At 47.5% G+C, this 19,550-nt stretch overlaps 2 protein-coding genes across 3 annotated transcripts in view; one reads left to right on the top strand and one right to left on the bottom strand.

Annotated features, from left to right (window-relative positions):
* Positions 1-5,382, top strand: part of MCF2 (MCF.2 cell line derived transforming sequence) — a 45,401-nt gene extending 40,019 nt beyond the window's left edge. For both annotated transcript variants that reach the window (XM_015860413.2, XM_015860414.3), the window contains one exon: positions 3,434-5,382. In XM_015860413.2, coding sequence (XP_015715899.2) covers positions 3,434-3,474 — 41 coding nt within the window. In that variant the 3' untranslated portion in view covers positions 3,475-5,382. The remainder of the gene's footprint in view (positions 1-3,433) is intronic.
* A 380-nt stretch (positions 5,383-5,762) lies between these two features.
* On the bottom strand, positions 5,763-17,840 carry F9 (coagulation factor IX). The gene is made up of 8 exons (XM_015860428.3): positions 17,746-17,840; positions 15,502-15,665; positions 15,168-15,192; positions 13,371-13,484; positions 11,704-11,832; positions 9,785-10,026; positions 8,348-8,465; positions 5,763-6,473 (listed from the first exon to the last, which is right to left on the bottom strand). The coding sequence occupies exons 1-8, from the start codon at positions 17,810-17,812 to the stop codon at positions 5,926-5,928; spliced, it is 1,407 nt and encodes a 468-aa protein (XP_015715914.2). The 5' UTR covers positions 17,813-17,840; the 3' UTR covers positions 5,763-5,925.
* Positions 17,841-19,550: the final 1,710 nt, after the last annotated feature.

Here is a 19,550-nt window from a genome sequence, read left to right as displayed (position 1 = left end):
AGCCTTGCTCTTGCACTCACTGCTGGTTGATGCTTGTTAATCCGTCATTAAAATAGTTTACAAACAAGTTACCAGGTTTTAGTGAAAGGCTTCTAGGCTTAAAAACCATGTTTCTCATTTTCTAGTTGTAAATGTACATAGATTAAGGAGAATAGCAGATGACACAAGAAAATGCCTTAAGAGCAGCCCATCACCCTTGCCATGCATTTGGTATCACCACTCCATGGTTTTTCATTACCATGCTGGAAATGGGGGGGGCTGGGACTGTGGCTGGAACAGCTCAGAACACACACAGAAAATTCACAAAGGTTTTGTCCATTAAAAAGGAAGTCTGGTTATCTCTGGGTCCTGGACCACAGCCTGTAGTTCCTTTAGCCCTGAAATCACCCTGAAAATAAGATACTGGTTTGAATGCTGGCTTGCTTTGTCAGTGGTCGTAACCCCCCAGTCCTAGAGACTTGCAGCTCAGTGCTGGTTTAGAGTCACTGAGTACAAAGAAGGGCTTCACATGACAGAACAACAGAAAGCTGCTGCTGTACATCTCATACCGCTGCTCAGATGTTTGCAGCCGTGTCACCAGAGTCTGGCAGGAATGCTGAGGCTTGGTTTTCCCTGTTAAGACTGACTTTGCTCATTCTCTCTGTTGCTGATTGTGTATGCAGTCTCTAGGCATGGTTCTAATTTTACATGCACTTCAGGCAACGCTGTAGGATGGTGTAGGATGTTTTCTCTCCATTTCCTAGAGTTATTCATAGAGCTTTTCAGTGCCACGTCCTTACAGCCATCGTGCACTTGCACTCTAAAAACTGATTCTCAGACCACACATTTGTATTTAGCAAAGCTGTTCCTTCTGTGCATAGATCGTTTTATGCCGTGGTTGATTTTACAGCCATTAACTGCTCTGGGATGTGGCCTGGTGTGGGATCTGTTTTCTGCTTCTTCAGAAGATGGAGCTCTTGCTCCAGCTCTGCAAGAAGTTCATCCAACCAGCCTCCCTTGAAGGAAGGACAGGCCAGTCCTGATGTAGCAAAGACGCAGTTTGGCAGCTGAGGAGTGATGTGGGCACAGGAGGGCACACCGTAAGCCACAGATTTTCTCAGCTGCGTGTGGGGTTCTCAGGAGCTGAAAGCATGCAGAGCTGGTTCCTGTGATAGTGCTTGGCTCCTGGTCCCCACAGTCAGTAATAGCTTATAGTTTCAGGAAGCTTTTCTGCCCATGTGAAGTTATTAGATAGGAATTGAGTAAATATCCCACTACCTTGCTGTTGCCAGCTTTGCAAATATTCTGTCCTTCTGCACCAGGCCTCTGTGCAAAGCAGAATTTGAAACAGCCAAATGAATCCTGAAAATACAGATGCTGTTTTTTCCTTTACTTCTTTGCTGGTTGTGCAGTTAATTTGCCTTATGGATGAGTGGTTACTATTGGCAATGCCATATAGCAGCCGATAAAGAGGGTACTTGGGTCTAAATCTCTATTGCAGAGGTGGGAGGGAAAACCTTATTAAACTTTGCGTAAATCTTGGCCTGGATTTAAGCCAGGAGGCTTTTGGGGAGGAAGATAACTGGCTTGGAGTTCATTTTGAATAACAATTTTTCCTCTGTCGTGCCCCTAGCTATAACTTCTGAAATGAATCCTTGCTTCTTTCTTCTGAGTAGATTTGTTTCCTGTGCAAATCTGTGGTGCTTTTCTGATGTGTGTGCCATAGCAATAGTTCTGTGTCACAGATGTTAACACACAGATCTCAAAATGGAAGAAGTTTGGTGAGAACTCTGCTCAGAGAAAGCACTGCTCAGGAAATAGTGGTTGCATGTTGCTCATTTCAGATGCCTTGCTAAAACGATCTCTGTGTATTAAGGAGCAGTAGCCCCTGTGTAAGATGCACATCCTTTGGAATGTCAGGGATGTGGCTTAGAATCCAAACTTCTTCCACAATAGGCCAGGAAGCAAAATAGCTCTGCAGGTCCCCAGATTGCTTATACTCTACAGACCATCTAATCCTGTGATACAGAGAACTGACAGCAACTGTGTCACTGAAGGGAAAGCCATGTTACCTCCAGCTGTGCTGCAGCACCTAGCTCAGCAAACTGAGAGTGGGGACAGCAGAGGTGAGGTTCTTGCTGAAACCCAGTGCAGGTGCGTGATATGTTTCATTCCAGTGACACAGTGCAGGAGCACGACAGCTCCCCTCTCGTGGAGGCTGAGCTCTTGTTCTGCTCTTCTTTTCTCTTAGCAGTGGTAAACAAATGCAAGCAAAAGGAAACACTTTGTTTGCTCTGGAATTTTCACGTCAGAGCAAAATGAGGCCAATGCATTTCCAGCCTTTTTCATCTGACCTTTAAAATCTGGGCAGAGAGAGATGGTTTCTGATTTCCACTGACTGCATGAAGGTTGTGTGAGGCTGATTTCTTTTAGAGAGAGCATGAAATAGAGCAGAACTGAACCCAGACCTGAGGAGCACTCAGAGCAGCCATTGGAAGGTGCTCCATGTCAGAGCAGGTGCTGACACACACTTGTTTGAGGGAGGATACAGGCAGCCACGGTGCACTCACTTTGCAGTGTGATGTAGGTCTGGCCAGGTTCCTGCTCCTGTGCTATATGTCTAGTTTTGTTCAACATCCTACTTGGCAAATTCTCTCTCCCAAGCCTTAAGGGGATCCCTGTGAGTGTTTGTGCACGTGTGAGAGTGTATGTGCGCTCTTCATACTAAGCTGCCCCTTGCTTGGAGTGCCCAGAGGACAAAGCTCATGCACCCTCTGCTCTGGCTGGCCAGGGCAGTGCCATTGGCCTCTTGGCTGAGCTTGAGGCAGCTCTTCACGTAGCACCTTGGGCCACACAGTTCTAATTTGCCTGATGAGAATGTGTGGCTGAATGCCTGAGCTCTTGCAAGCTAGTGTAAGCATGCTAGCTGAAATGTGCAAGTTTTGTGTAAGTTCTGTTTCAAATGCCACTAGTCGTTTTGCAGATGTAGCGCAGCTGTTTGCACTGTTACTCATGCACTTTAATGATTGCAGCCACAGGCTTTATGTGAGCAGAATTATTATGCAGGGTCTGTTAAAGATAATGTTAATTTTTGCCTTTGAAACATAAAGCAGGGTCTACATTAACAACCAGCAATGCCAGCCAGCCTCGTGGAACAGCTATTTTGTGACTGTAGAAAGCCATTTTGCAATGACAAAATAAGGATCCTAGAGACGATAACCGCTGGCCATGCTGTGATAATCAAGTGATAGATTACAGGAACGAGTCAAACCCTGTGGTCCTGCCTTAGCCAAGGCTCTCACTGAAGCTAATGGGAGTTGAGCTTTCAGGGAGAACCATGGGAGCCTGTTATTTTTTTCTTCTATGTTATACAAATGTTACATGATGACGGGGAACAATGTGTTTCTTGGAATAAGATGCTTTAACATTAACATCATTCTTCATTGCTTTATAGATGCTGCCCTGTGTAACACGCGAAAGTTTAGTTCCCCTTGAGTTAAGGGCGAACGAGTAGCATCGTGGTTTTGATGCTCTTGGAAGCTTTCAACTACGTGTTACAGAGAAATAGCACAATAGTTGGAGTTTTCCTGTACTGTTCATCACATTCACAGAGCTCCACAGCTTCATCTGCACTGAACGGGACCGGGGTCCTAAGCAGCTTCTCATAGTCATAAAGGAAGCCATTCTCTGCTCTTTCCCCCCCTCCACCCCCCAGCTCTGGAAAGTACAGTGTTTCATTACTTTTACCTGCTGTTTTTCATGACATCCATCATGTTTCATCAGAGAAGTACACTGCAGTTTCCCGACACCTTGTGTAGATGCTTGAAGTTCCCTCTGCAGGTCGAAGGCTTTATCCACTTATTAGCTGACAACTGTTGAAGCTGATTGCAAATAAAAGGGTTGAGTTTGGGTAAGGCAAAAAACAGACAGACAAAAACTAACAACGAAGAAGCTGTATGTCCTGCTTAATTGATTTTTATGGATGGATTTTTCTTAACAATCTACTTCAGCTATGTGAATGTAATGTTCTGTAAGAGCATCACCTGGCTGACTCACGTGGAAGATGCAATAATGCTAAAGATCCTTTTGTTTTTGCACTTAGGGTCTGAATCCAGCCCATTTTAGTCAGTCCTACTGACTTCAGTGAGGTTTGGATCAGGTCGAACTGACAACTCAGGGTTGTCGCCAATCACTTTAGGGTCCCACAGTGTCCCAAGGCTGAAACCTGTATCTAGCAAGTGTTGAAGTTTACATTCAATGTATGTACTTTTGGAACACGTGCCATAAATCAAAGCTAAATGTCCACGTTTGCACTAAGGATGTTCATGTGACAGGACTGTACTTTTCAGCATCTTTAATGACAATGCATCAATTGAATTTTTGAGGAAGAAAAGGAGTATTGAACTCTCAGTTTAATTTTGTGTCTCTTTGTCTAGTTTTGCTTTTGTAGAACATAGGTACAGGTGGTTTGACTTCTAAGCAGATGCGTGCAAAGAGCATCTGACTGTTGAGAACAGGGTTGATAGCATGCATGCCTTAGAGGGTACGCTCCGTCCCATTGACACAAAATGTTTTATGCCATGGACTGAAGGGGGACCTTTGTGTTCCGGCTTTAATTTGTGAGCCATCAGTTCTTAGATATGGTATCAAGCTGCTGAATTCAAACACACTGAGTGTTTTCAGTGACCACTTCTGTGTGGAGGAATGGTTGAACTGCTCCTTGGCTGTGGCTGCCCGGGGGTTCCCTTGGGTGAGGTGGCCGGTGCTGAGGGCAGCCCCATACATCCCTATAGCAGGACCACTGAGTCTGTGCTGAGCAACACTGCGAGACATAGAAAGATCCCAGTGTTCCTCAGCCACTGGGATTCAAAACAGGGAGGTTTAAAGTCACTGATGATTGTTTCTGTCTGTTTTAAAGCTGGTTACAGCGCGCTCACTAAGTGGAAAAGTAGGATTCTCTGAACTTAGTATGGGGCTTATTTATAGTGGTAACAATTCTTGTGGTACTGGTACACGTTTTGAGGTACAGCTGTAAATATTCGTCTCAAACACAGCACACATTGCGTATGAAATGGTTTTAATCTTTTTTTTTTTTTTTTTTTCTGTCTTCCATAATTTTAAATCTAAGCTTTCATTAATTTATGAGACTGACTTGCTCTGCGATTCCAAATGTACAGTCTTGAGATTTTTAACATTTGAAACTTTGCACATGACATGATCTATTACCTGGAAGTAAGCTGTTAAACGAGGCTCTCCGTGTACATGTTATTATAAATGACAGCAGAGAGTTTTCTCTGACTGCAGGTTTAAATGAACTATATTGTATATGGACCTGTAAAAAAATAATAATAATAAAAAAATGTGTTAAATCTATATTTAAAGATTAAAAAGTTGTTAAATAAATCCACACGAGAGTATGCAATTCTGTCCAGAGACACCTCTGTTATGGTTCTGAAACCATCCTGAGCGTCAGCTTTGTTTCCTTTCTTTGGAACAAATACAGCATTCACACACACGTTTTGATTTTAAAATGAGATGTGACACAGGCTCCCATCAGCTTCTGGCTGGGTGTGCTGACACGAAGATGGGTGAGGCACCTCAGAGCTTATCCTGAGGGCTGAAATAGCAGCTGGCCCCCCAGCACCACTCACCTTGCATCCCAATGCAGGCTGGGCTGGGACCGCAACCTCCATGTGGGGAACTGGGATTGTGGTGGGCAGCCATGGGCGTGTGGGGTTTGGGGACATACCCAGTGCTGGAGCATGCAAGAATGCAGTCACAGGTAATTAGAAAGGCTTTTTATTTCCGTATTGCCACATTTACACTGTGTTCTCTTCCAAGAGCAGAAATTAATTCACATAGAAACGATTAACAAAACACAATGATCTCTGAGACAGTTCCTGCAGCCTCCCCCTACCCAGTCCCTTCAGTAGCACATCATCTCACTTAGGTGAGCCTTGTGGTTTCCCTGATCCACTTCACGTACTTGGCGACCTTGGTGTAGATGCCATACTTGCCTGGCTTGGCGCACTCCTCACCCCAGCTGGTGACCCCCGTCAGAAACCAGGTCTCCCCGATGCTGTTGGTGTAGGGCCCACCGCTGTCCCCCCCACACGTGTCCTTCCCCCCGGCCGTGTATCCAGCACAGAACATGCTCTGCAGGATGGTGGTGGATGAGCTCTTCAGGCAGGTCACCCGGTCCACAAAGGGCACTGTGAGCACCTGCAGGATGGTGGCGGAGCGGCCGCGGTACAGCATGCTGCCCCAGCCGCTCACCGTGCCCGGCCCATTGCTCAGCAGGTTGTTGGTGAAGTCCCGGCTGCCGATGCAGATGGGGGTGACGTAACTGTTGAAGGTGAGCGGCTGGTCCAGCTCCAGGAGAGCGATGTCGTTGTGGTGCTTGTTCCTGGTGTGGTTGTAGGCGGGGTAAGGAAGGATTTTAACCACCTGCCGCCACTGCTCTGTGTGGTCATCCTCCTTCGTGTTGTATTCACCTGCGGACATGAATGAATGGACCTGGTGATAGCCGTGTCCTCCCCAGTGCCATCTCAGTGCTCCCGCAGCCTAGAGCCTCACTGCCCAGATGGCACTGGCTCCCAAGTGCTCACAGCCACTGCTCATTAGACACCTGCCCCTCTGCAGACCCACAGCTGGTGGGGCTGTAGGGGTAGCACTTCCCCGTGGGTCCCAGCGCCCAGTTGCAGGGTGCAGCTGTCTCTTGAGTGCCTGCAGCTGGCTGCTTCTCCCCCACACCCTGCATGACAACAGGTGGAAGGAGAGGGAATGCTGTGGGGCTCAGCTGTGGGCATTGGGTGCTGAGCTGAGCTCCTGCCTCCCCCACAGCCTGCTGATGGTGAGGACAGGATGGCTTTTCTCAGCCCTAGAGGTGCAGAGCTTGTTTAACTCATGCTGCAGCATTTCCTCGTGCTCTGCTGTGATCTACTTAACATCTGATCTCCTCTAAGCAGCATCTGCAGCAGCCCCAGCTGTGCCCCATACCTGCAAGGAGCAACAGGACCCAGCAGAGAGGTGAGGTGATGTGCCAGGCTGTGCTGTGCTCTGCATGGCCAAGGTGGGGCTGGTGGCTGTGCTGCTGCTCCGATTGCCAAGGGTTTGGGTTTTTTATTGCTGCAGTAGCAGTGTGAGTGTCAGCTTTTTTTTTTGCAGGCTGCGTTTCCACAGCGTCAATGCAAGAAGTGAGGGAGACTTGGAGAGGGTTTTACTCGTGTGATAACTGCTTGCTATTGCTGGGGACCTGTAAATATGTTTCAGTGATGAAGGTGGAGAGAGGCAAAGAAGTGGGGCTGGGAGTGCTTCTTCCATCCCTGCTATCACTCCATGGGCCTCCCAGAATGCTATGAACAAAGCTGAACCTTTAGCATGAATGGAGGTGAAGGATTCATGTGTTACCTGTGCACTGTGCCTGGTGTGAGTATGAATCTAGCAGTTCCCATAGCCCTGCAAAAGCACATTTTGCTCACTTTGATTTGCTACCTGCCCCAAATCTTGCCCTGGAAATAGAGCAGTGCTGCAGGGCAGTGCAGTGCACGGGGAGCTGGCTGACGGCAGAGCTGAGCCGGGAAGGGGAGGGAGCTGGTGTGCAGGTGCAGTGAACACAAAACATCTGTCTGGGGGAAAGCATTGCACTGAGAATTGTGTACTTTCCTGTGTTTGTGGGTGCAGTGCTGAGCTTTGTGCCTGAAGGCAGGTAGGGAAATAAAAGAGCTGTGTATAAGCTGCAAGCCTCCTGTTGCCTGCACAGGGCAGGGCTTTGGTCCCATAGCATGAGCACCACGGTGCAGCACAGCTCACAGCCAGGGCTCAGCTGCGCTGCTGCAGAAGGTGAAAATGCAGATGGAGCCCTCTTGATAAGCCAATTTCTGTAGATATGAATTCAGTGTTTCAAGGCTCAGGTAGAATCTCATTTTTGTCGGTAATACAAGAAAGTGAGATTCTTCCCTGCGTCCTCTGAACATTGCCTGTAGCTGTTAGCAGCTCCATCATTGTGCTTCCTGTGCTGGGTAATCATACTGGAGGGAAACAAGTAATTTGGGGAAGATGACTCTGCCATGGCTGTAAAACATGGCACTGCACTGCTTGCCAAAGCCCTGCTCTGAATGATAGCAGGCAACCTGGTGCAGCTGGGTACCAGGAGTTAAGGGGGGAGGGGAGGGGAGAAATGCTATTTGTCAAGGAGAGATACATTAGTTTTGTGAAGCTGCAGCACCCCTTGCCTTGCAGCCAGGCCCTGCTGCCTCTCTGAGCTCCTACAAAGCCTGCTGGGGGGCACTCCACCTTTGGGGTGTTCTCCTCCAGTTGGGCTGAGCTTCTGTCATCACTGAGCAGCGGTGCCACCTGCAGTGCTCACCTGCCACAGCTGTGACGTTGTCCCCTGGCTTCAGGCAGTGCGCTGCTGTCACCACCCATTTCTCATTGATAATGGACCCTCCGCAGAACCCCAAACCGCTGCTGTCCACCAGGTGAACCTGTGGGAGCAGAAGGAAACAGCAGCTGGGTTGTGTTAAATTGTGCAGAGCCAGAGCTGCACCAGCCATGCCAGGAGCTGCTCCCTGCATGTCCCCATGCCCCCACCCTGCTTTGTCCAGTGCTGTTCATACACTGCTGCACTTGCCCCTGGCTGAGCCTTGCTCCAGGCTGGGGGTCACACAGCCCCAGCATAGGGTTTGATTTTTGGATAGTCCTGTGTAGAGCCAGGAGTTGGAGTCAATGTCTCCTATGGGTCCCTTCCAACTCAGGGTATTCTATGATAAACTCCACTTTAACGCAGAGTTTCCCAAACAGTTTTCCATACACAACCTCATAAGAGTGCTTTTTAATGACCAGAGAAACAGGGGGCGAGATACTAAGTGCCTGTATCATACGAGCATCCGGCACCCACCCACTCACGGGGCCCAGAGCCAGGACATCCCTTACGCTAAAACTTCTAATTAAATCCATCAGCCGACTCGCTGAGCTGTACTGAAAAGATGGATTTCCTTTCTGTTTCACTCGTTGTATCCCTCCCACGCTGCACGGCATCCTGCCAGGCTTCCTCATGCCCTCCCTGCAGCCGCCCGTGCCCATCCCGCAGCGGCAGCCCCAGCTTGGCCGTCCCCAGCTGCCAGCCACGGGATGGCAGCACCGCTCGCCTCTGCGGTCTTTCTAGGGCTCTTTTCTGAGCTCCGCAGCCATCCCGGGCCCTGGGGAGCACACAGCATCCCTGCCTCGTGCTGTCTGACCCCTGCAGGATGGGCACCCTCACCTGCCAGGTGATGAAAGGGCGAACAAAATAATTTGGGAGGGTTGTACCTGGTGAGGTGGAGGTCTTCGTGAGCACAGCCAGCCTCAGTGGGCTCATAGTAAGTGAATATGCTTTTGTTTTGGGTGCTGATTTCTTAGGTTTAGATTTCTGGTACTCCTCCTGGCTGACCTGCATGAATGGGCCCTATGGGTCATTGCCACAACCAGTGCTGGTCTATGCCAAGGCTTGCAAGAATCAGAGTGTTACATTGAGAAGATATTTCCCATCTTCAGGAAGGCTTCAGCAGAAATGGAGCCACGTAGCCCTTTGAAAAGCAAGCTGAAGCCACTCTGACTTGTAGCTGTTTGCCAGGATAGACTCCCAGTCAGAAGTTTTGCTGCTGTGGCATGAAACCATATGCAGAGAGAAGCTGCATTCCTATGAGATGGGAGATGTCATGCTAAAGCAGCTTCGGAGGCAGGTTTCGGTGTGATGGAAGGTGAGCATGTTTGCAGAGGGAGCTAATGGCAGGGACTGATGGGAGCACGCAGGAGCAGCCCATACCTGCCATGGCAGCTGGCCCTTCACACTGTCGTATCCCCCGACCACCCGGGTGTCATTCTTAGTTATCGGCACGATCTTGGCAGGGGCGGTGGGGGTGGAGGGTGGCTCTGTGATGTCGAGCTCTTCGACGTGATCATCATCCTCATCATGGGCGGTGATGTTCCAGCGCTCAATGGTGTTTTCAGTGCGGGTGACCTTTCCGTTCATCTCTGGAGCTGTGATCCTCCCGCAGGGATATGGCACTGGAGGAGAAGTGGATGAGGTTATGCCCAGCAGTGCAATGACTCCGAGTGTCACAGCAAGGGAAGGAACAGGTGAGGAGATGCGTGTAAATGAAACAATTGGTACCCGGAGCATCCATACAGACAACATACAAGATCAACAAAAGCAGAACAGGTTTTAGATGTGATTTGTGAACTGCCTTTATAAAGAAGGAAGCTTGCAAGAGAGAGGGTACGCTGGACAGGGTGGCACAGCTGTGCCTTTATTTAGCAGAGCACAAGGGTGTGTGCCTGGGAGCTGTGTGCTGGGCAGCCCGGCTGTTGGCTGACATTTCTGCAGCTAGTAGCTCCAGAACAATGAATGTCCAGCTGGGAGAGGGCAGGAAATAATATCTGCCAGTTGTACAGATAATCCTGCTTGGCACCAAGGTGAGGAAAACATTAATAAACTCATGCTCGAGTTTAGATTTTCCTGTTAATGAAGACCTCATCTGTGGGCTCATTTCAGCTGAGCTCTTCCCGTTTCTCTCCTACGCAGTGTGTGCCGAATTCCTGCTGATAGTGGCAGTCAAAATAGTAAATAGCATCAGGCATTGTCTTTCATCTGAAAAGCTTTTGACAGCACTGTGCAAACAAACATTAGTGTGAAATCAGATGTGAGTGTGGCCTACAGAGATTTCACATCTGCTTAAGAAGTCCACGTTAGGAGTAGGGCTCCAGTAAGTGCTCGGTGAGGGAAAGCGCTGTCAGGAGGCTGGGCTGGGAATGAAGGCTTCAGTGCCAAGAAATGGTAAGCTTTAGCAGGAAGAGTAATTATCCAATCTGAAAGATGGTCTTATTGCTAACAGTGAAACTTTCTGGTCCAAAGAACCTATTTCCGTTAGCAGAAAGCATAAGAAAGTATATGAGGCCAAGAGCCTGATTGCTGAAAGTCAGCCCTTCAGGGGTTCAACCCATTCCTGTGCAGCCTCCTGCCTGCTAGCTAGGTGGCATTTCAGCTACACTCACGTACTGGAAATACGATGGTACCAAACGTTACATTGAGCTTAATTGACAACAACTTTTCTCCAGTCAGTCTCCTCTTTCCTCTGCTGGGTGTGCTCGGCATAATGAACTTTCTGTGTTGGGTTGGGATTGAATAAGCTGGTGTAGTTTGAACTGTTGTAACAGCCTGGGAGTGGGGAAAACTCAGGGAATATAATTTAGAGGATGAAAGATTGTCTGTTGTCCTATCATAGCCTGGAGCATCCTAGATGGAAGGTCAGTAATGAGATAGTAGCTATTGGAAGAAATAGCTCAGCTAGCTCAGGCTGAATGGACACCTGCGTACATAATGGTATAGCCGAGCATAATAGTTATGTCACCAGAAAGTTACTGATCCCTGTCTGGAAATATAAGATGTGCCTTTGTGAGCAGCCCTCTGGAACGGGCATTTGACTTCTGTGTGAAGTTTCGGACACCTGAACTCCTCTCTGTGTTCCTAGGCTAAAAAAAGGCTGCTTAGACCCCATCTTTCAAGTGCAGCCTCACATCTGCCATTGGGAAAGTGCAGCATCAGGCTTCTTACATCTGCTAAGCAAGAGAACAAGACTGGCTTCCAACAGAGTAACTAATTTCTCTGAGATTCATGGACTTAAACCCAGGAGAAGACATTGGAAGCTTTAACCCAACTCTCTTAGAATGCATTAAAAGTTTAACCTGTAGGTTTACAGGACTTTCCATCTTCATGAAGCTTGTAGCCACTGGCGCAGGAGCATACAGCCTTCTGTGGAGGGTCATGCCTGCAGAAGTGCTCGCAGCCCCCATTTTTCGTAGCACAGGTAGAGTCTGAAAGAAATCAAAACAAGATGCTGAAAGCTCTTTGACATGACCCTGGTGGGAGCTATAGGGAACTGGTCTTGGGGGTTCAGCCTACAGCTGCCTACAGCTATTCCAGACTGTGCTTGGCCACAAAGAGAGTGTCCTCTTGCAAATCCCCACCCTCTTCATGGTGAGGGAGTGCTGAGGACCTCTTTGGGACAGCAGGGTGAGGAAACAGCCATGAGGTCCTACAAGAAGTGCTGCTGAGCCCCAGTAATCCCAGCATACCAATCCTGGTGCAATTGGAGTCACTCAGCCCTGTGGAGCCACCTGAATTTTGGCAGCCTGACCCCAAAGGACTGCTGCAAATATTTGGTTAAGAGCCATGTGATTTCCCCACTATTGTGCTCCCTTCCAACCCCCATGCTTACAGAAATCCAGCTGTGGTGCAGGTGCCAGCAGAGAGCACCCTGTGCCCTGTGGGTGCCCCGGGAAACCTTTGTTTTAGGATTACTGCTGGGCTCTGAGTATGGAACAACAAGCTCTTCCTGACACACCAATAGAAGGGTGCAGCCTGGGGTGGAGGACCCATATCCATTCAGTGGGACAGATTTCAGCACCTATAGGGCAACCATGGCCCAGCAAGCATCCCAGTGCACAGCAGGCACCTTCTCCCACCCCACCCCTCATTGCCATGGGACCACCATCCCTCAGAGGTGGAAATCCACCCATCTGCAGGCACCCTTTTAATTCTCACTGAGTTTTCATATCGCTTCACAGCAGATTAACTCCACTCCTACCTCCTCAAGGACACCTCCCTTCCTGTAGCCATTTTAATGCCATCATTTACTATTTTTACAGAGATCCTTTTCACGCCTCACTTCGGGCGCTATTTTTGTTTCTGTCTCGCTTCCATGAGAAATCTGCAGTGAGACTATTTAAATTTGATGCAGCTTTGAAATGCTCTTTTTAACGTACGCTCTTCTCTTGCCAGAGCAGAAGCACAACTAGAAAGAGAATCTTTTATTAGTGCAGTGAGTCTACCATGTTATGCGAGCCGCACAGCCTCTGATTATATTACAAATATAAGAGCCGAATCCATGAGATCCCTCATGCTTAAATTATCAGCTGTTTGGTTTTCATAGACTTCTCAACCCATCAGGAAAATATTTGCCTTTTGTTTGCCTTTAGAATCAAGGTTGCTGGTAGTAATTAAGATTATTGTGTTAGCAGGGGGCCGTGGTGGGGAGGTTGCCATAGTCCTGCCCCACTCAGCATCTGGTGTGGAGTGAGAGCACACAGGGTGAGTGAGCCCCATGGAAGAGCATCTTGGAGCTCTGAAGGGGATGGCAGAGGAGGGAGATATCTGCTCCTAAACTCCGAAGCACATCCCCTCACGGTCCTGCTGCCTTCAGGCTAAATTAGCACATTCATGCAGTGTCTTACAACGAGGTGCAGTGTGTCTGAAACAGCCCTAGATTAGGATGAAAATCATTATGCCCACTGTGATCAGATGGGAATTCAAAGAAGGCAGAACAACCACAAGACACATCCCTTGTACGTACCTATCTCGCAGTTCCTGCCTCCGTACCCAGGTGGGCACATGCACTCATAGGAGCTTACTCCGTCCTTGCAAGCGGCTCCATTTTTGCATGGATTGGAGTTACACTGATCTCCATCTTTGAGAGAAGACAGGAGAATTAATAAACACGAGTGTCCACCACGTCTGGTGGTGGCCAAGTGCTCTGTGCAAGCCTGCTGTTAAAGACAAGCAGGAGACTGCGTGCCTTCCATCTCTGAGATGGAAAACAAGTTCAGCTGTGGCACACAAGTGCACAACAGGCAACGTCAGCTCTGGGGGAACATCATCAGCAGTGCTTAATCCAAAGGCCCGATTATCTACACTGTCTCCTATTGGATTAGTTCTGCTCTTTTAATCTCAATAACGTGATGTCTCAGCAGGTTCTGGGCATGTCTTCCTACAATTGTGTCCTACCTGTAAGCCTGGCCATTAATGATGCCTTGAAGAAAGCACTAGAATGCAGAAGGCAGCTTGCAAACAAGGTCAGAATGGGGTTGTCTTGTTTAAGGCATGATGCTGGTGTTGGTACAGATGGTTTGTATGGGATGGTGACTGCTGCTGCCACCTGGGGAGAGCAGGTGGGGTTTGGTCGTTCAGGTGTGAGGAATGAGCTCCCATAAGCTGAGCAGCAGGGCAGGTCAGTGATGACAATGAATAGATGGTGTTCATGACTTTTTTGGGGGGGGCTAATTGTGTCCAGTGGCAGGGAAATAAATGCAGTGTTGAATTTCATCAGTTGGTTTTTGTAGTGGAAATGCTAAGTCACAGCCTGAACCAGTGATTGAACACCTGGTGATTGAGCCAGCCCAGGGGAGCTCAGGTGCAAGCAATGTACCTAAGTGACTGGAAGGGGTGGAGCCAGGATCCACCCCTCCCCAGACTTCATCTAGGGGTTGGCAGTGGAGGTGAGGGAATAGTAGTTGGGGATCTCTGCATACCTGAGGCCTTCTGAAGGTAAGCAGCTTCTTTCCTTTATTTCTGTGCATATGGCTGTTGCGTTTGAGCAAATCCTTGCTTGCTGCAGGCTGGGACCTTGCTGCTCTGTTGTCATTTCTGTGCTTTCCATTGCATTACAGTTTTTCAAGGGGCAGTCCTATAATGCAGGACTGCATAACTTCCAAACAATCTGAATTATTTATGGCTTCTTAGTGTGATGTTCTGGGTGCTTTGCCAGTCTACAAAGCAGTTTAGTTATCAAAATGTACTTTAAAATTTGATTCAGATGTTTTTAGTGGGCATTAAAATGTTTTTGGTAAAATTGGAGTTGAAAGGGAGGAAATAGATGCTGGAAAATAAAACAGATGGTGGAGAAGCAAAGCTTTGGGACCACTGGTGTTTGCTGTGACAGTGTTGAGGGTCCATTTATTGTGGCGTTTCCAGGGATTCACACTGAGCCTGCACTGTATCTGGCAGTCTCAATGCTTGATAACAGAGCGTTAATTACTTGGAGCGGTATTACCTCTTACTGTCTTGCTCTGCTGTTGAAACCAGAAGCCCAGAAGGCTCACTGGATGCAGCAGTCTGTGTGAACTGTTATCTGTGCTGTTTGTTCCAACCCTCTCCCCTACTTCTATATAGAAGAGGCTAAGTAGTTTTTTTTCCTTGTGTTTCTTATAAAGGTGGGATGGGCATAGGCTGAGCGACCACAGCGTTTAGGGTACATGACTCTGTGATTAAACAGTTCCTAAATGCTGAGCAATATTTCTTTCCATAAGCATCTGCTGCTTATGCGCTGAGAGATGAATATTGTGTGTGTGAATGTGAAGAAAGCAGCTCTTACCAATGTATATTTTCCAGAATTCCATCTGCAAAGGGAAAAACAAACAAACAAACCTCCATTGGTTTCTGTTTTCTGGGCTTAAAGGGGTGGCTCCAAAGCTAAGAGCTTGAAGGGAAGCACCTCAGTAGTCCCAGTGGTGAGCACCCAACCCCTAATGAGGTTCCCCAGCCTGATAGATGGATTGTGAATGAGAACCAAAGGGTTGATGGGTGCCACACAACCTCCCCAACCCCCCTTGCTCTTCAGTCCACCCCACTCTGTGCTTCACCCCAGCACTGTATACAGGTGAGGCCCAGAGGAAAGGTTTTGGCTGTTTTGCAGCAGGGATACTCACTGTTTTCTCTGTGTTCTCAAACACTTCTCGGGCTTCTTCGAAGCTGCATTTTTCTTCTATGCATTCTCTCTCGAGGTTCCCAGCAATAAACTCTTCCAGTCTGTTTGAATTGCCTCGCCTTGTCCTGCTCAGAACTGTGCTCGCTTCTTTGTTCTCAATGAAGACTGCAATTAGAAAAGAAAGCCAGGCTGCTGAATAGCCGTGGGGTGGGCAGTAGGGCTCTGCACTCTCAATAGCCCTTCTCATGAGTTCATCATCCCCCATTGTCAGTGATGTTTCAGAAGCATTATTGCCTACTTGAGGTTTCTTTGGTGCCTAATTTAACTGCAATCTAGTTACTAACCTAAGCTGGGGAACCTGGAGTCAAAGCAGTCCATGTGAAATTGGCTGATGGCAGGAGGGTGATTAAGAGCACGGGAGTTTAGCAGATGGTGTGAATACGTCTTATGGTAGATGCCCAAACTGGAATAAGCTATTCAAGGAAGGACAACCAAAGGCTGCTGCTTATTAGAGACGTCTTGTTTGAACACAGAAATTGAGGCAAAGTGGTGTGAGCACTGCTGGCCCTACGTCCAAAGGGGGCACCCATGTTGCCACCAGCCTTTCAATGGTGGCCACTTGGTGATGTGGTCCATTGTGGTGCTACCACATGTGCTCTCCCAGCCAGCACTGACCTTGCTCCCCAGGTTGGAAGAAGCATTTGTCTGTCTGTGCCAGGTGCAATGCTAATTGTTTTTGCAATGATTTTAATCACTATAAAGCAAGCTTGCACCTCTGCCTTCCTCATGCTTTCCATTAAAAAGAAGGGGAGTGCATTAAAATCCCGATGTTAATCTAATTGTTTGGCAGTAGATATTGATGGTTGAAGAACTCTGGCTTGGTTTAAACACTGCAGTTCCCATGGGCTGCCTGATCCCTTCCCATCTGCAAGACTGGGGTTTATATATGGAATGTGCAAGTCACTGGAGGAGTCCCTCTTCCCTCCAGCATGTGTCACAACATCTGGCATGAACTCAAGCTGGGCTGAAAAGCTTGAACTGAAGGAGATGGAGCAGCCTTTGTTGGTTTTGAGCCCTGTTGGGTTCTCCTTGAGGTTAGTGCCTGGGGAACCAGGCATGGGCACAGTTACGTGCCTCTGATTGTGGTTGCATTTCGTTAGGTCTGCTCCTTCATTTCTTAATGCTGGAAGCATGCTAGGCAATGGGCATAATTAACCCTTTTAATGAAGAGCTCTAATTTTAATGAAAACAAACTTCACCTTCATCAGACTCATTTCAGCTTTCTTGATGTCTACTAATCCCACGTGCTGCTTTATAAGCAGAACTTGATTTGAACTGAAAGTGGCAGAAACCCAAGGGGTCACACACAAGGTGCTTGCCCTGGCTGGAAATGATCTTCCCACCAAGTATATGCTCGTGTGGCTTAGCAACTTCTACATCAGCACTTGCAAGAGTGAGGGGATCTTTGGGCTGCAGATAAGACCCATCCTGCCACCTGAGTATTAAATGTTCTAGGAAATACACCTGGGTGGATGGTGACTCTGTTCACTTTCCATTGATAAGCAAACACTTTAGAAAAGCACTTTTTTCCTTGTTTTACCTGTTACTCACAATGTTTTAATAAAAGAAGAAAGGCCTTGCACCAGCCAAGTACTCTCACTGGAAGTGAACCAGCCTCTGCTGGAACTGTTGCTGCTACAGATCAATCATGCAGCAGCCAGTATTACTACGTGTGATTACCCACATCCATCAACTACTCTATCGTGTCTACAGTTTTGGCTGCGTCTTACAGTCTGTTAAATGCATGCTGGGTTTGGCTTTAAACATTTCCCACTGTGGCAAGCCCAGTGACTGTTCTATGGGAGTGAGTGCTGTATTCCAGGAAAAAGCAAGACTGTGGATGTCACTCCTCCAGTGACATGTTCCCTCTTTTTCCTTTTGTGTGTGTGTGCGTGTGTTCTAAATGGCTGAATCAAGCACTGAAAGCTGTACAACTTCAAGAGAAATCCCATCCTTAAAATTAATCCCTGTGAAACTTTCTGTGTAAAAAATCAGCATAAAAGCAGAAGAAAGAGCCGGAGCTTCAAATAGAGGAGCTCTGAAATGCTGCGGTCCCACTGACCCCTTGTATCTCATGAGATAGCACAGGTTGTCCCACTGTGAACTGACAAATGGACCCTCTCTGTGTGCCAGTAACCCCCACCCCCATGAGCGAAGGACTTCATAGGTTTTAAAATGAACCCACCTGTACTTTCGGCACCGAGAAAAGCTTCCAGGAGACAAAAGGAGAGTATGAGGGGGATTTTTGCCATCTTCTTCCTACTGCCCAAACCTAGGAACAAATTGTTCAGGTGGTGGAGCTCGGTCAATAGTTCCAAAGTGCAAGCTCCTGTTTATTTGCTCTGGGTAACCCTTTAATTTAAGGTCCCCAGATGTGCCATTGCTGAGCCTTGGAGTGGCAGCAAGGATGTTATTTGAGAGGGCACATCCATGCTGAAGAAATGTATTGGGTAGCTGCTGCCTTTGGGGTCATCTGATGTCCTATAGGATGTTGCTGCTAGGTTTGCAGGTTGAGCAAGGCACAAGAATACATTTAAGCCAGCTTCAGTAACCTCTTAAAAGCACTGGATTGCCCATTCCTATCCAGATGATTGCTGCATAAAATCCATAGCAGTGCTTTCAAAGCCTTCAGTAGAGCCCATGTTTCTAAGAGGGCCCAGCATAGATTCAGTTGGAGATGACCCTACAAGTGGTGCAGAGAGAGTGAGCAGACTTCTGGCTGCGGGTTTGCTAATTGCTCCTGTTTCAGGCTGACCAAAAATAAGGTTTCTATACAAAATCTTTAATGCTTAATGGTGTGTTACTTATAACTCTTAAATAATGTTTCTTCCCTTCTGACTTTCCATTAATGTGAAGGTGAGGAATTTCTTTGGGGCAAAAACTGGGTACTGTGTAATAAATAAATAAAAAATGAAGCATTAATTTCTAGAAAGGCTGAAATGAATGCACTCAAAGCTCTCCCCTCCTCTCTTTCCTTGAGGAGTTGTAGGGAAAGCAAACTGACATCATTCACCCCACTCTAGAGAGGGCTTGTGGGCTTTATACCAGTGACCTGCTTCTCTGATTGCAGCTTGTCCTACGCACAGTGCAGAGCTGGTGTCCAGCATTGCACCCATACGTGATGGAGGCCAACAGGCTCTAGAGACTTGTTAAAGCACAAGGGCTGAAGAGGAGCAGGCAGCAGCTCTCACTAGTTCCCAGTAAAGCAAGATTAATATTGTGCAGTTGTCAAAGCAAGATGGGTATTGTGCTGTTGTTGATGCAAGAGAATCCTATGGTGTGTTTCGCAGTGCAGACAGGCTGGCTGCTTTGATGGGAAGCAGTGTGCTGTGCCGGATGTGCTGTGTCTTGCAGGCTGGAGAGCTCTCTGTTGCTCTGAGGCTACAGCAACCCTTGGGTAGTTGTTGCAGTGTGTGCTCAAGCTTGTGAAGCATCAATTCTGTGCAGTCAAAAAATGTAGAAACGTTCCTTTGTGCAGCAAATGTAAGGGACATTTATGGTTGCAAGGAGTTACTTTTGTATGCAGAAAGGAGCATCAGCTGTAGGTAAATAGAAGATGCTGATTTTGAGTTACAGCTCTGTGAGGTCTGTGCTGCCTGGGTAGAAAAAAATTCCTATGTTTTTCTTTCCTTGAGGAAACAAAAGGTCCCCAAACCAATAATTCATCTTGTTTCCTCTTGCTCCACTTGAAATGATCTTTATTCATCACTGACTGTAGCTTTTGTTATCAAATTTCTGTGGTGGATAAATGAGTTTGGATGAGGTAATGTGCTACTGATGTAAATTGAATGCAAAGTGAAGAAGGTAACGATCATCTCTCGCTTTCTGTGCATAAGAAAATGCAAATGGGAGAAAATAAATAGAGCTAAAATGCTGAAACAATACATCTCCTATCAATACAGACGAGTGTAGAGCATGGCCTGCCATAACAAAGGATAATTGAAATCTCATTACTGCAAATATTTTGCTTCAGAACATAGGTCAGTCACA

Source organism: Coturnix japonica, chromosome 4, assembly GCF_054131305.1.
Source record: "Coturnix japonica strain WE chromosome 4, WE-NBRP24, whole genome shotgun sequence".
NCBI lineage: Eukaryota > Metazoa > Chordata > Aves > Galliformes > Phasianidae > Coturnix > Coturnix japonica.
This window is presented reverse-complemented; position numbering and strand designations above follow the sequence as displayed.